This window comes from Bufo bufo, chromosome 4, assembly GCF_905171765.1.
Source record: "Bufo bufo chromosome 4, aBufBuf1.1, whole genome shotgun sequence".
Taxonomy (NCBI): domain Eukaryota; kingdom Metazoa; phylum Chordata; class Amphibia; order Anura; family Bufonidae; genus Bufo; species Bufo bufo.
Window position 1 is genome coordinate 626,677,388 of NC_053392.1, and position 10,593 is coordinate 626,687,980.

Consider the following 10,593-nt stretch of genomic DNA (forward strand, 5'->3'; position numbering starts at 1 on the left):
CCGGGTCGTTCCATTGGGTATCCGTAGCCCACCTACGGAATTCAGAGCAATACTCCTCTACCGGCCGCTCTCCTTGTAAGAGTCTCAGTAACCTTGATTCAGCCAGGGCGACTCGGTCAGGGTCATCATATATGAGACCCAAGGCCCCAAAAAACTCATCCACTGACCGAAGAGCCTTGGAATCAGTAGGTAAAGAGAACGCCCAGGACTGCGGATCCCCCTGCAGCAGGGAAATAACAACCCCCACCCGCTGATCTTCATTACCAGAGGAGTAAGGGCGCAGTTTAAAATATAACTTACAGGCCTCACGGAATGTCAAAAACTTGTCCCTTCCCCCAGAAAATCTGTCAGGGAGAGGGACCTTGGGTTCCGCAACAACCTGGTTACCAGTAGCAACCGCTGGGCTTGCAGTCAGTTGTAATTGCTGCTGTTGCTGGAGGACCGACGCCTTCAATCCTACCACCTCCAAAGACAGGCCATGAAATTGTTTGGACAGAGCAGCAATTTGATCCATACTGGATTCTAAGTAGGTAAAAAATTTTTTTTTTTTTTTTTTTTTTTTTTTACCTACACAAAATAATGGCCAGAGATAATGTAATGACCGACGACACGCACAGGGAGGAAAACAGGGAAAGCCCTGCCCAAGGGAGAGGGAAAGGTGGTGACCCCTAACTCACCTTGCGGCTGGCACCTGACTGCCCTGACGTCCCTAGACGGCTTCCTCACCCGTGCGGCGATCGCGTGCCTAAACCCTGGCTTTCCCTAATATGAGCCCTGGATAGTGAACAGGCCGGTGGGATCGCTAGTCCACACCACTATCACTAAGAGGGAAACACCAGGGAGAGGACAGACAAAACATACAAACACATACACCCAGGTGGGCGACCACAATAAACCAAAAATGTCCAACAGGGATCTGGAGGGTAGCGTACTGGACCAACTACCAGCGAACGCAGCAACACAGCTCCAGAAGGTCAGAATAGATGTCCAGGCAGGAAGCTCTATCTCTGGCAACCAGAGAAGTGTGAGAGAGAAATATAAGGAGGTCTGGGAGTGCTGGACAAGGAACAGCTGAGGAGAAGGAGCTACGGATCCCTGAGTGACCCAAAAGGGTTTGCTAAGCAAACCCAGAAAGCTACCAAAAGGAAAACAACCCTATCTTAAATAGAGCGTGCAGCCAACCGCTGCGACTTCCTGACCCCGGGTATAACGGAGTCAGGCGTGGTCCTCGACACCCTCGTGACAGGGGGTGATACCGAAGCATCCGAGGATGATAGGTGCTCCGCCCTGGACCGCTTCTGGGGTTGACGTGCTCTGGAGGTGTCGCCTGGAGAGAGAGACTCAGACGGGTCAGCTAAGATAGCGGACCCGGATAGCCCAGCAGGGGAATTATCCGGCTGCGGTAAGGGCAATGCATCTGCAAGGCGGCCCACAACGTTAGTGAGACTGACCACAGCCTGGGAAAGGGATCTAGCCCAGTCAGGGGGATCCAAGAGGCCAAGGGGTGACACAACAGATGGCGGACCCTGTAATGGGGCTTTGCAAGCCGAGCAATGCGGGTCAGGCTGCCCTTGAGGTATGATACCAAGGTCCAGCAGGCACTGAGGGGTCAGACATGTTGGCTGGAAGTAATATAAAAGCGTCCAGGCCAGAGGGCTGCAGTGCTAGAAGGGGTCAACAGTCCTACCAGGTCACAGTGGGAGCAGACGGCACAGCAGCGGCAACAGCAGCGGCAAAAACGGCAGCGGCAACACCTGAGGTAAAAATGATCCGTCCTGAGAGCAGGCAGGCACGAAGAGGAGGCGGGGCTAGTGAGGAGCGGGAAGAAAAGACGTCCGCCCCTTGACTGAAGCCTAACATGCACAGGGGAAGCGGAACGAAGCTCCGGCCCCGCTGAAACTTTCACGCGCGCGATTCATAAAAATATATGCCGCCGAAGCCCCACAGAATATTGTCCCCCGTCCACCTCCTTATAAGCGGAGGCGAACGACACACCGGTAGCCGGACAAGAGCGTGCGCCTGCCAGAATATCAGCCGGCAGTTGAACACTGCCGCAGCACTAGCCGAGAATAACGAAAGGCGGCCCACACGGCCGCCGCACCTGAGGTAAACTGCGCTGTAACCCTCCCCCTCGAGCACCGCTCAGCTCTGCCCCACACACAAAGGAGCCGACAGGACGTCTTGTAATCGGGACAATGAAGGCCAGGCAGAGGGGACAGCAGGAGTCAGGGCCCTAACGGGGGGGGGGGGGGGGGGGTAGGAACGGCTGCACAGCCACCTCACCATTCGACGTTTTCACCCTCTGTCCATCCAGCAGGGACGCCCCTTCAGCCACTGGCACCGAAGTGACAGGGAGCTGGAGAGGGGCTTGCAGGCGGGCGACCCTTGTGCTGGCGGGATGCAGGGGAGCTGGGCTGCCCTGGTCCTCCTTTTCTTCTGTGGGGGAGGCAGCAGTGCGGATAGCCGACACTGGCGCAGCTCAACCCCGGGAAAACAGAGAGGTCTATTGCGACTCTGTTGTCCCTGTTGAAAAAAAGCAAAAAAATTGAAAATAATATAAAAGAGAAAAAATAAAAAATAAAATCTTTAGCAAAGACAGCTCTGCAGTGCAGAGAGTGTCTTGCCTCCTTGACACTAAGCAAAAAACTGGTAGTCTCTCTCTCCAGGCTGAGGGTATAGCTGCTGGAGGAGGGGCTTAACAGTCTTTCACTTAGTGTCACGCCTCCTATGGAGATAAGCTATACCCAAGGTTTCCTGTGTCCCCCAAGGAATTGGGCGAGAAAAAAATATTTTTCACTTTATTTTTTGTCCCACTCTGGGACTTCAACTTTTGGGGGTCTGATCCCCTTTACAATGCATCAAAATACTTCTGTATTGTCATGGATTGGCTGTAAGTCATTTAACAGTGTAATACAGGGGCTGGATCTCACAGGCTCTCCCGGAAGGCAGCCACGATGCCTAAGGAAAGCACCGGGCTACCTTCCCTGCCATCGGGTCCCCGTCAGAGCAGCGGGTGGACCCGATGGAAGATCCCTCCCTCTCCACACATCGCACGTGCCGCGGACAGAGCTGACCGAGGCATATCTAGGGTTAATGCGCCGGCATCTGTGTTTTCACCGATTCCGGCGCATACAGCAGGGGTTCGGCTATCAGTAACTGCCGGACCCCTGCCGCTGATCGGGCGGGCGCAGCTCCTGCACCCGCCTGATCAGCCACCGTACATGTACGGCGCTGGTCCTTAAGTGATGTCCACCAGCGCCGTACATGTACGGCGGAGGTCCTTATGGGGTTAAAGGGGCTATCCAACGTCTCCAACAGCCCCCCCAAGTGTCGGGCCCCTCACAGGTAATATACTTAACCCGCTCCCCACGCTGCTCCCGATCCCCGCACCGCCGATTCTCTCTGTACACGGATTAAAACATCCGATGTCGGGGGAAGGGGAGCAACCAATGGCAGGCGGGGACGGGATGAGCCTCCCTAGCGTCACACGCGATGCTTGGGAGGCTCGTTCCCGTCCCCACCTGCCATTGGCTGCTACCTTCCCCCGACACCAGGGAGAAGCAGCACTGGCGGTGTAGGCGCCGGGAGCGGCGTAAGCATATTACCTGTGAGGGGCACGGCACGTAGGGAGGCTGTTTGAGACATTGGATAACCCCTTTAAGGCATGTTAAATCATTGCAGAGCTCTTTATATTTCAATGTAAAAATAAATCTGGTTTGCTCACAGTAAAATACATTTAATAACCATCTGCAAATTATACATACAGTACAGACCAAAAGTTTGGACACACCTTCTCATTCAAAGAGTTTTCTTTATTTTCATGACTATGAAGGCATCAAAACTATAATTTAACACATGTGGAATTATATACATAACAAACAAGTGTGAAACAACTGAAAATATGTAATATTCTAGGTTCTTCAAAGTAGGCACCTTTTGCTTTGATTACTGCTTTGCACACTCTTGGCATTCTCTTGATATACGGATGCATTTCCGTATGTGTTCCGTTTTTTTGCGGACCCATTGACTTGAATGGAGCCACGCAATGTGATTTGCGGACAAGAATAGGACATGTTCTATCTTTAAACGGAACGGAAAAACTGAAATACGGAAACGGAATGCATACGGAGTACATTCAGTTTTTTTTGCGGAACCATTGAAATGAATGGTTCCGTATACGGACCGTATACGGAACGCAAAAAACGGCCAGTAAACGGGGAAAAAAACGGTTGTGTGCAGGAGGCCTAATACTAATTACTTAGTCCCTTTAAAATCACATGCAGACACCGTGACAGTGTTACAGATATCTACAATTGTAGTATTTGATAAGTAATTAGTATTAGGCTACATGCACACGAACGTTGTTTGTTTCTGTGTCCGTTCCGTTTTTTTGCGGGTAGGATGCGGACCCATTCATTTCAATGGGTCCGCAAAAAATGCGGACAGCACACTGTGTGCTGTCCGCATCAGTATGTCCGTTCTGTAGCCCCGCAAAAAAAATAGATCATGTCCTATTCTTGTCCGTTTTAGGCATTGTTACAATGGATCCACAAAAAAAACGGAAGGCATACGGATGTCATCCGTTTTTTTTTTTTCGCATATCCGCAATTTGCGGACCACAAAACACATACGGTCGTGTGCATGTAGCCTTATCGAAATGTATGTATAATTTGCAGATGGTTATTAAATGTATTTTACTGTCAGCAAACCAGATTTATTTTTACATTAATCTATACGGGTTTCTGCAGGTAGAAATCTGGTTGTGCTCCAGGTGTATGTTAGGCTCCATTCACACGTCCGCAATTTCGTTCCGCATTTTGCGGAACGGAATTTCGGACCCATTCATTTCTATGGAGCAGCACATCGGACACGGAATTGCGGACCCGAACTTCCGGGTCCGCAATTCCGTTCCCGAAAAAAATAGAACAGGTCCTATTCTTGTCCGCAATTGCGGACGAGAACAAGCATATTCTATTAGTGCCGGCAATGTGCGGTCCGCTTTACAGTATTTCGACAAGCAAAAATTTTATTTTATTTTTTTAGATTAATGTATCATAAGTAGACCATCACTGGGGTGCCTCATAAAACTTTTTTGTCATTGACACAATCAACTATCACAATAGATGACTTTATCACAAAAAAAATAAAGTCCGCTTCCAAACATAATAAATATGAAGGTATGAAGTTGTTTCTTTTACATCTAATGCTCTCACAGAAAACACCTGAAATGACAAATAAAAAGATTTATGGTACTATAAGACTCACCTAAGAAATAAGACAGGCAATGATCAATAGTCTCTTTAAACCGTTGTTTCTCGCTGTCTCCGTGACTGAACAGGTTTAGTGGTCCCCAGTTGTCTGTAGCATTGATAGCCGGCACAAATACCTTCGACAGTAAATCAGTAATTCCAGAAAACAATCCTTCTGAGGCGTCTAACACTGAGAAGTGTAGTTCCTAGATGCACCAGTAATTTAAAGATCTTTCAGCACATTTATAATCATGCACACACCTTCTTTAGTGGCAGGATCTCTGATTTCTGTTATGTGTCATTATTGTGTGGTTTGCATGTACTCAAGGTTTAAAGGGGTAGGGGCCCCTGTTCTGGTAATTGGTGGGGGTCTCAGTGGTAGGACCCCCACCAATCTAATAGTTATCCCCTATTCTGTGGATAGGGGATCATTTCTAACAACTGGAATACCCCTTTAATCCTTGCTGCACAGGAAGAGTCCAATCAGCAGCAGGGGTGGGGGGGGGGAAGCATGCATTTCATGACTAAATGAGACTTTTTCTGCATAGCAATGCTCAGTGCTCATTTGTACAGTATAAGAAAGTACAAAAAGAGACATTCAGCAAAACCTAGCAATTCTACTGTCATTTTAAGAGCATTTAAAAGATTGATGATAATCAATTGCAGCACTGACATATTGGATTACAGTAAGCATTTGGCCAAATTCACACTAAACAAAAAAGAATGGGGGAGATTTATCAAACTGATGTAAAGTAGAACTGGCTTAGTTGCCCATAGCAACCAATCAGGTTCCACCTTTTTTTTTTACAGCTCCTTTAGAAAATGAAAGGTGGAATCTGATTGGTTGCTATGGGCAACTAAGCCAGTTCTACTTTATACCAGTTTGATAAATCTCTCCCAATGCTTTTTTCTCCAGTGGAAAAGAATGCAATGTCCTGATACATGTGCAGAAAGTGAATGGGATTTCAAAAAAATATATATCATTAATACCATACATAAAAATAAATAATTTTTTTTATAATTTTTATTTATTTTTTTACACAGCACTATTTAATAAGGAAAATAGAGCATATATAGAAACATCTTTAAAAAAAAAATAGACCGTTTTGGTTCCGCAATCCGGTTTATCTGCATGGAACTGATAACCTTCAATGTGCTTGTGGGGATTCATGTCAATGTTTTATAATCTGTACAGAGCTGCAGATTATGTTGGTGCTGAGTAAGCAACTAGACTAGAAATGTAAAAAAGAGTAACATCCTTACCACATGTATGTTTTTTTCCGTTATCACCGTATCATTGTTACATCTAATGAAAAACAGACACAATCCTTTGAATATTTTATCCACACTTCCTAAAAAGAGCCTCATCATCTGTCCTCCTCTTACGGCTCCGGGAATCGTTCGACCACTCTCTAAAAGTAGAGGATGGAAAATGTACAGTACGCAGGCATTGTGGGCTGTACTGACAACTTATCAGGATTGCATCAAGATTAGTAAGTGTGACCTAAAGTACATGAGAAGGAACACGTTAGGCTGGGTTCGCATGGGCGAGATTTCCGCGCGGGTGCAATGCGTGAGGTGAACGCATTGCACCCGCACTGAATCCGGACCCATTCATTTCTATGGGGCTGTGCACATGAGCAGTGATTTTCACACATCACTTGTGCGTTGCGTGAAAAATCGCAGCAAGCTCTATATTGAGCGTTTTTCACGCAACGCAGGCCCCATAGAAGTGAATGGGGCTGCGTGAAAATCGCAAGCATCCGCAAGCAAGTGCGGATGCGGTGCAATTTTCACGCATGGTTGTTAAGATGAAAGTCTATTCACTGTATTATTTTCATGTTATAAGGGAAAATAATAGCATTCTTTAATACAGAATGCTTAGAAGAAGGTCAATTGAGGGTTAAAAAAATAAATAAAAATTAGCTCACCTCCTCCTCTTGATCGCGTAGTTGCCGATCTCTTCTTACTTCTTTAATCATGAGCTGCCGGCTAAAGGACCTGTGGTGACGTCACATCACATGGTCCAATCACATGGTCCATCACCGTGGTGATGGACCATGTGATGAGCTCATTGACGTCACCACAGGTCCTTTGACAGGTCCTGAAGAAAGAACAAGAGATCGGCAGTTACGCGATCAATTGGAGGAGGTGAGTTAATTATTATTTTTTTTTTTTAACCCTCACTTGACCTTTTACTAAGCATTCTGTATTAAAGAATGCTATTATTTTCCCTTATAACCATGTTATAAGGGAAAATAATTACATCTACACAACCTTGAACCCAAACCTGAACTTCAGTGAACGCATCCTGAACAAAAACGTGACGCCCATGTGAACCCAGCCTTATTTAGTTGTTATTTACAACCAAATATAATCCCTTGCTGCACAGAGGGCCTATGAAGCAACAGACACTGAAACAAGAGAAATTACCACAGCTAAGGAGGATAAGGAGGTGTACAAAGGTTTTACTAAAATGTATCCATAAGGAAATCTGTAACCACATCATTGGTCATTAAAAAGGTCCAAAAGTCTCATAAACAGCTGCCACATAGACGATGATTGGAGAGCACAGGGCACATTTCTAACTCACTGTGCCATGATTCTGCCTCTCTGCTGTGATTGTGTTGCTTACAGAGCAATTTCCTTTAGGGTCCATTCACACGTAGGCAATTATCTGGAACGGGTGCGGACCCATTCATTCTCTATGGGGCCGGAAGAGATGGAGAGCACACTATGTGCTCTCCGCATCTGCATTTCCGGAGCGCGCGCCCAATCTTCCGGTCCGCAGCTCCGCAAGAAAATAGAGCATGTTCTATTCTCGTCCGCAATTGCAGACAAGAATAGGCATTTCTATGTGGGTGCCGGCCGGGTGTATTGCGGATCGCTATGCACTACGGACGTGTGAATGGACCCTAATAGCGTCCTACATCTACATTTTGTTTTCAACATAACCTAATACTGTCCAGATTATCATGTATAACGGACTGCCAGAAAATCAAAGACAGCCCCTTGAACACAAAATATGCTATAATTGGACTCAGCATAAACATTAAAAGGGGAAATTTATTATCCCCTCTGTGCCAGAAAATGCACTAGCCAAAATTTTCATGAAAATAAATCTTTACATTTGACCTAATTTAAAGTTACCAATTCCTGGAACTTCAGCTTCTTGATAAAAAAAAATAAGTGATCGGCGTCCTCCAATGGAAAATAAATCATCAAAGTCCTGAAGCTACGGTAGAGAAAAGACAGATTAATACAAATTGCTTTATAAATGTGCTCTATGGTTTTATTTTTTACTTGTGGGAATATAGAGGAGCTCAGTGTGAGTCTGGAAACTTACAGATGGAGCATCCAATACAAGCTCTTCAATAGCTGTGTATTCCAAATCCAGCCTATGCGCTAATATCCCAAATACATACTTATACAGAGAATCAATTTTTGTTTTGCGGCTTTCTCTTTCTTCTTTATATTTGACCTGGAAGACAGAGTGTAAAAACATTACCAGAAACATCAACTGTAAAGCTCTATTCATATTTGTTTCAGAGTCTGAGTTTACAGCCTCCATCCCAAATTCCTCCAATGTGATGGAGCAGCACTGGATGCAGCACTATTTATTCTATCAAATGATGGCTACCACGACTGACCTGATGAACTCCATTGCTAGGCTCTGGTGGTTTTCCACTATAGACGGAAGCCACAACACGTGTTCACATAGCCCACATACATGTACGGTGCTGGAGCTATAGGCAAACATAGCACCCATTTGCACGTGCAGTGAGCGTCATGGCCGGCAGGTCTCTGCTGTTTCAAACAGCAAAGACCTGTGGCTAATTACCGCGACCGGCAATAATGCCAATCGCGGTAATTAAAGGGTAACTGCCGTTTTATTTTTTATATATGTACTGTGTAGGGGCAGTGATACTAACCATTTTTGTAATATAATTTAATTACTGAAATCATACATTTCTATTAGAAAAATAGCTCTCAAGTGGCCCATTTTGAGCCTTAGCAGCGCTCCTCTGTCTTCTGTTTACATAACACAGTCAGTGTTAGCAAGTCTCCACTGTTATGTAAGCAGAAGACAGAGGAGCGCTGCTAAGGCTCAAAATTGGCCACTTTAGAGATATTTTTCTAATAGAAATGTACGATTTCAGTAATTAAATTATATTACAAAAATGGTCAATATTACTGCCTCTACACATTACACAAATGGCAGATACACTTTAACCTGCTCAGGACCGCCGTACGCAGGATTGTGTCCTGGCGGCGGCCCTGCTCTTCTGGGTGGACGCATATACGCGTCCTCTCGCGATAGCCGAGATTTCCTGTGAACGCGCGCACACAGGCGCGCGCGTTCACAGGATCGGAAGGTAAGCGAGTGGATCTCCAGCCTGCCAGCGGCGATCGTTCGCTGGCAGGCTGGAGATGCGATTTTTTTTAACCCCTAACAGGTATATTAGACGCTGTTTTGATAACAGCGTCTAATATACCTGCTACCTGGTCCTCTGGTGGTCCCTTTTGTTTGGATCGACCACCAGAGGACACAGGCAGCTCAGTAAAGTAGCACCAAACACCACTACACTACACTACACCCCCCCCCTGTCACTTATTAACCCCTTATGAACCACTGATCACCCCTGATCACCCCATATAGACTCCCTGATCACCCCCCTGTCATTGATCACCCCTCTGTAAGGCTCCATTCAGACGTCCGTATGATTTTTACGGATCCACGGATCGGATCCGCAAAACACATACGGACGTCTGAATGGAGTCTTACAGGGGGGTGATCACCCATATAGACTCCCTGATCACCCCCCTGTCATTGATCACCCCCCTGTCATTGATCACCCCCCTGTCATTGATCACCCCCCTGTTAGGCTCCATTCAGACGTCCGTATGATTTTTACGGATCCACGGATACATGGATCGGATCCGCAAAACACATACGGACGTCTGAATGGAGCCTTACAGGGGGGTGATCAATGACAGGGGGGTGATCACCTCATATACACTCCCTGATCACCCCCTGTCATTGATCACCCCCCTGTAAGGCTCCATTCAGACGTCTGTATGATTTTTACGGATCCACGGATACATGGATCGGATCCGCAAAACACATACGGACGTCTGAATGGAGCCTTACAGGGGGGTGATCAATGACAGGGGGGTGATCACCTCATATACACTCCCTGATCACCCCCTGTCATTGATCACCCCCCTGTAAGGCTCCATTCAGACGTCTGTATGATTTTTACGGATCCACGGATACATGGATCGGATCCGCAAAACACATACGGACGTCTGAATGGAGCCTTACAGGGGGGTGATCACCCCA

The 10,593-nt window shown here is 46.5% G+C and overlaps 1 protein-coding gene across 1 annotated transcript in view; it reads right to left on the reverse strand.

Moving 5' to 3' along the window:
• The window catches only part of DNAH8 (dynein axonemal heavy chain 8), a 622,089-nt gene extending 615,454 nt beyond the window's left edge, over positions 1-6,635 (reverse strand). The window contains exons 1-2 of the mRNA XM_040430275.1: positions 6,513-6,635; positions 5,266-5,455 (exon numbers count right to left, since the gene is read on the reverse strand). Of these exons, the coding sequence (XP_040286209.1) occupies positions 5,266-5,455; positions 6,513-6,620 (298 nt within the window). The 5' untranslated portion in view covers positions 6,621-6,635. The remainder of the gene's footprint in view (positions 1-5,265; positions 5,456-6,512) is intronic.
• Positions 6,636-10,593: the final 3,958 nt, after the last annotated feature.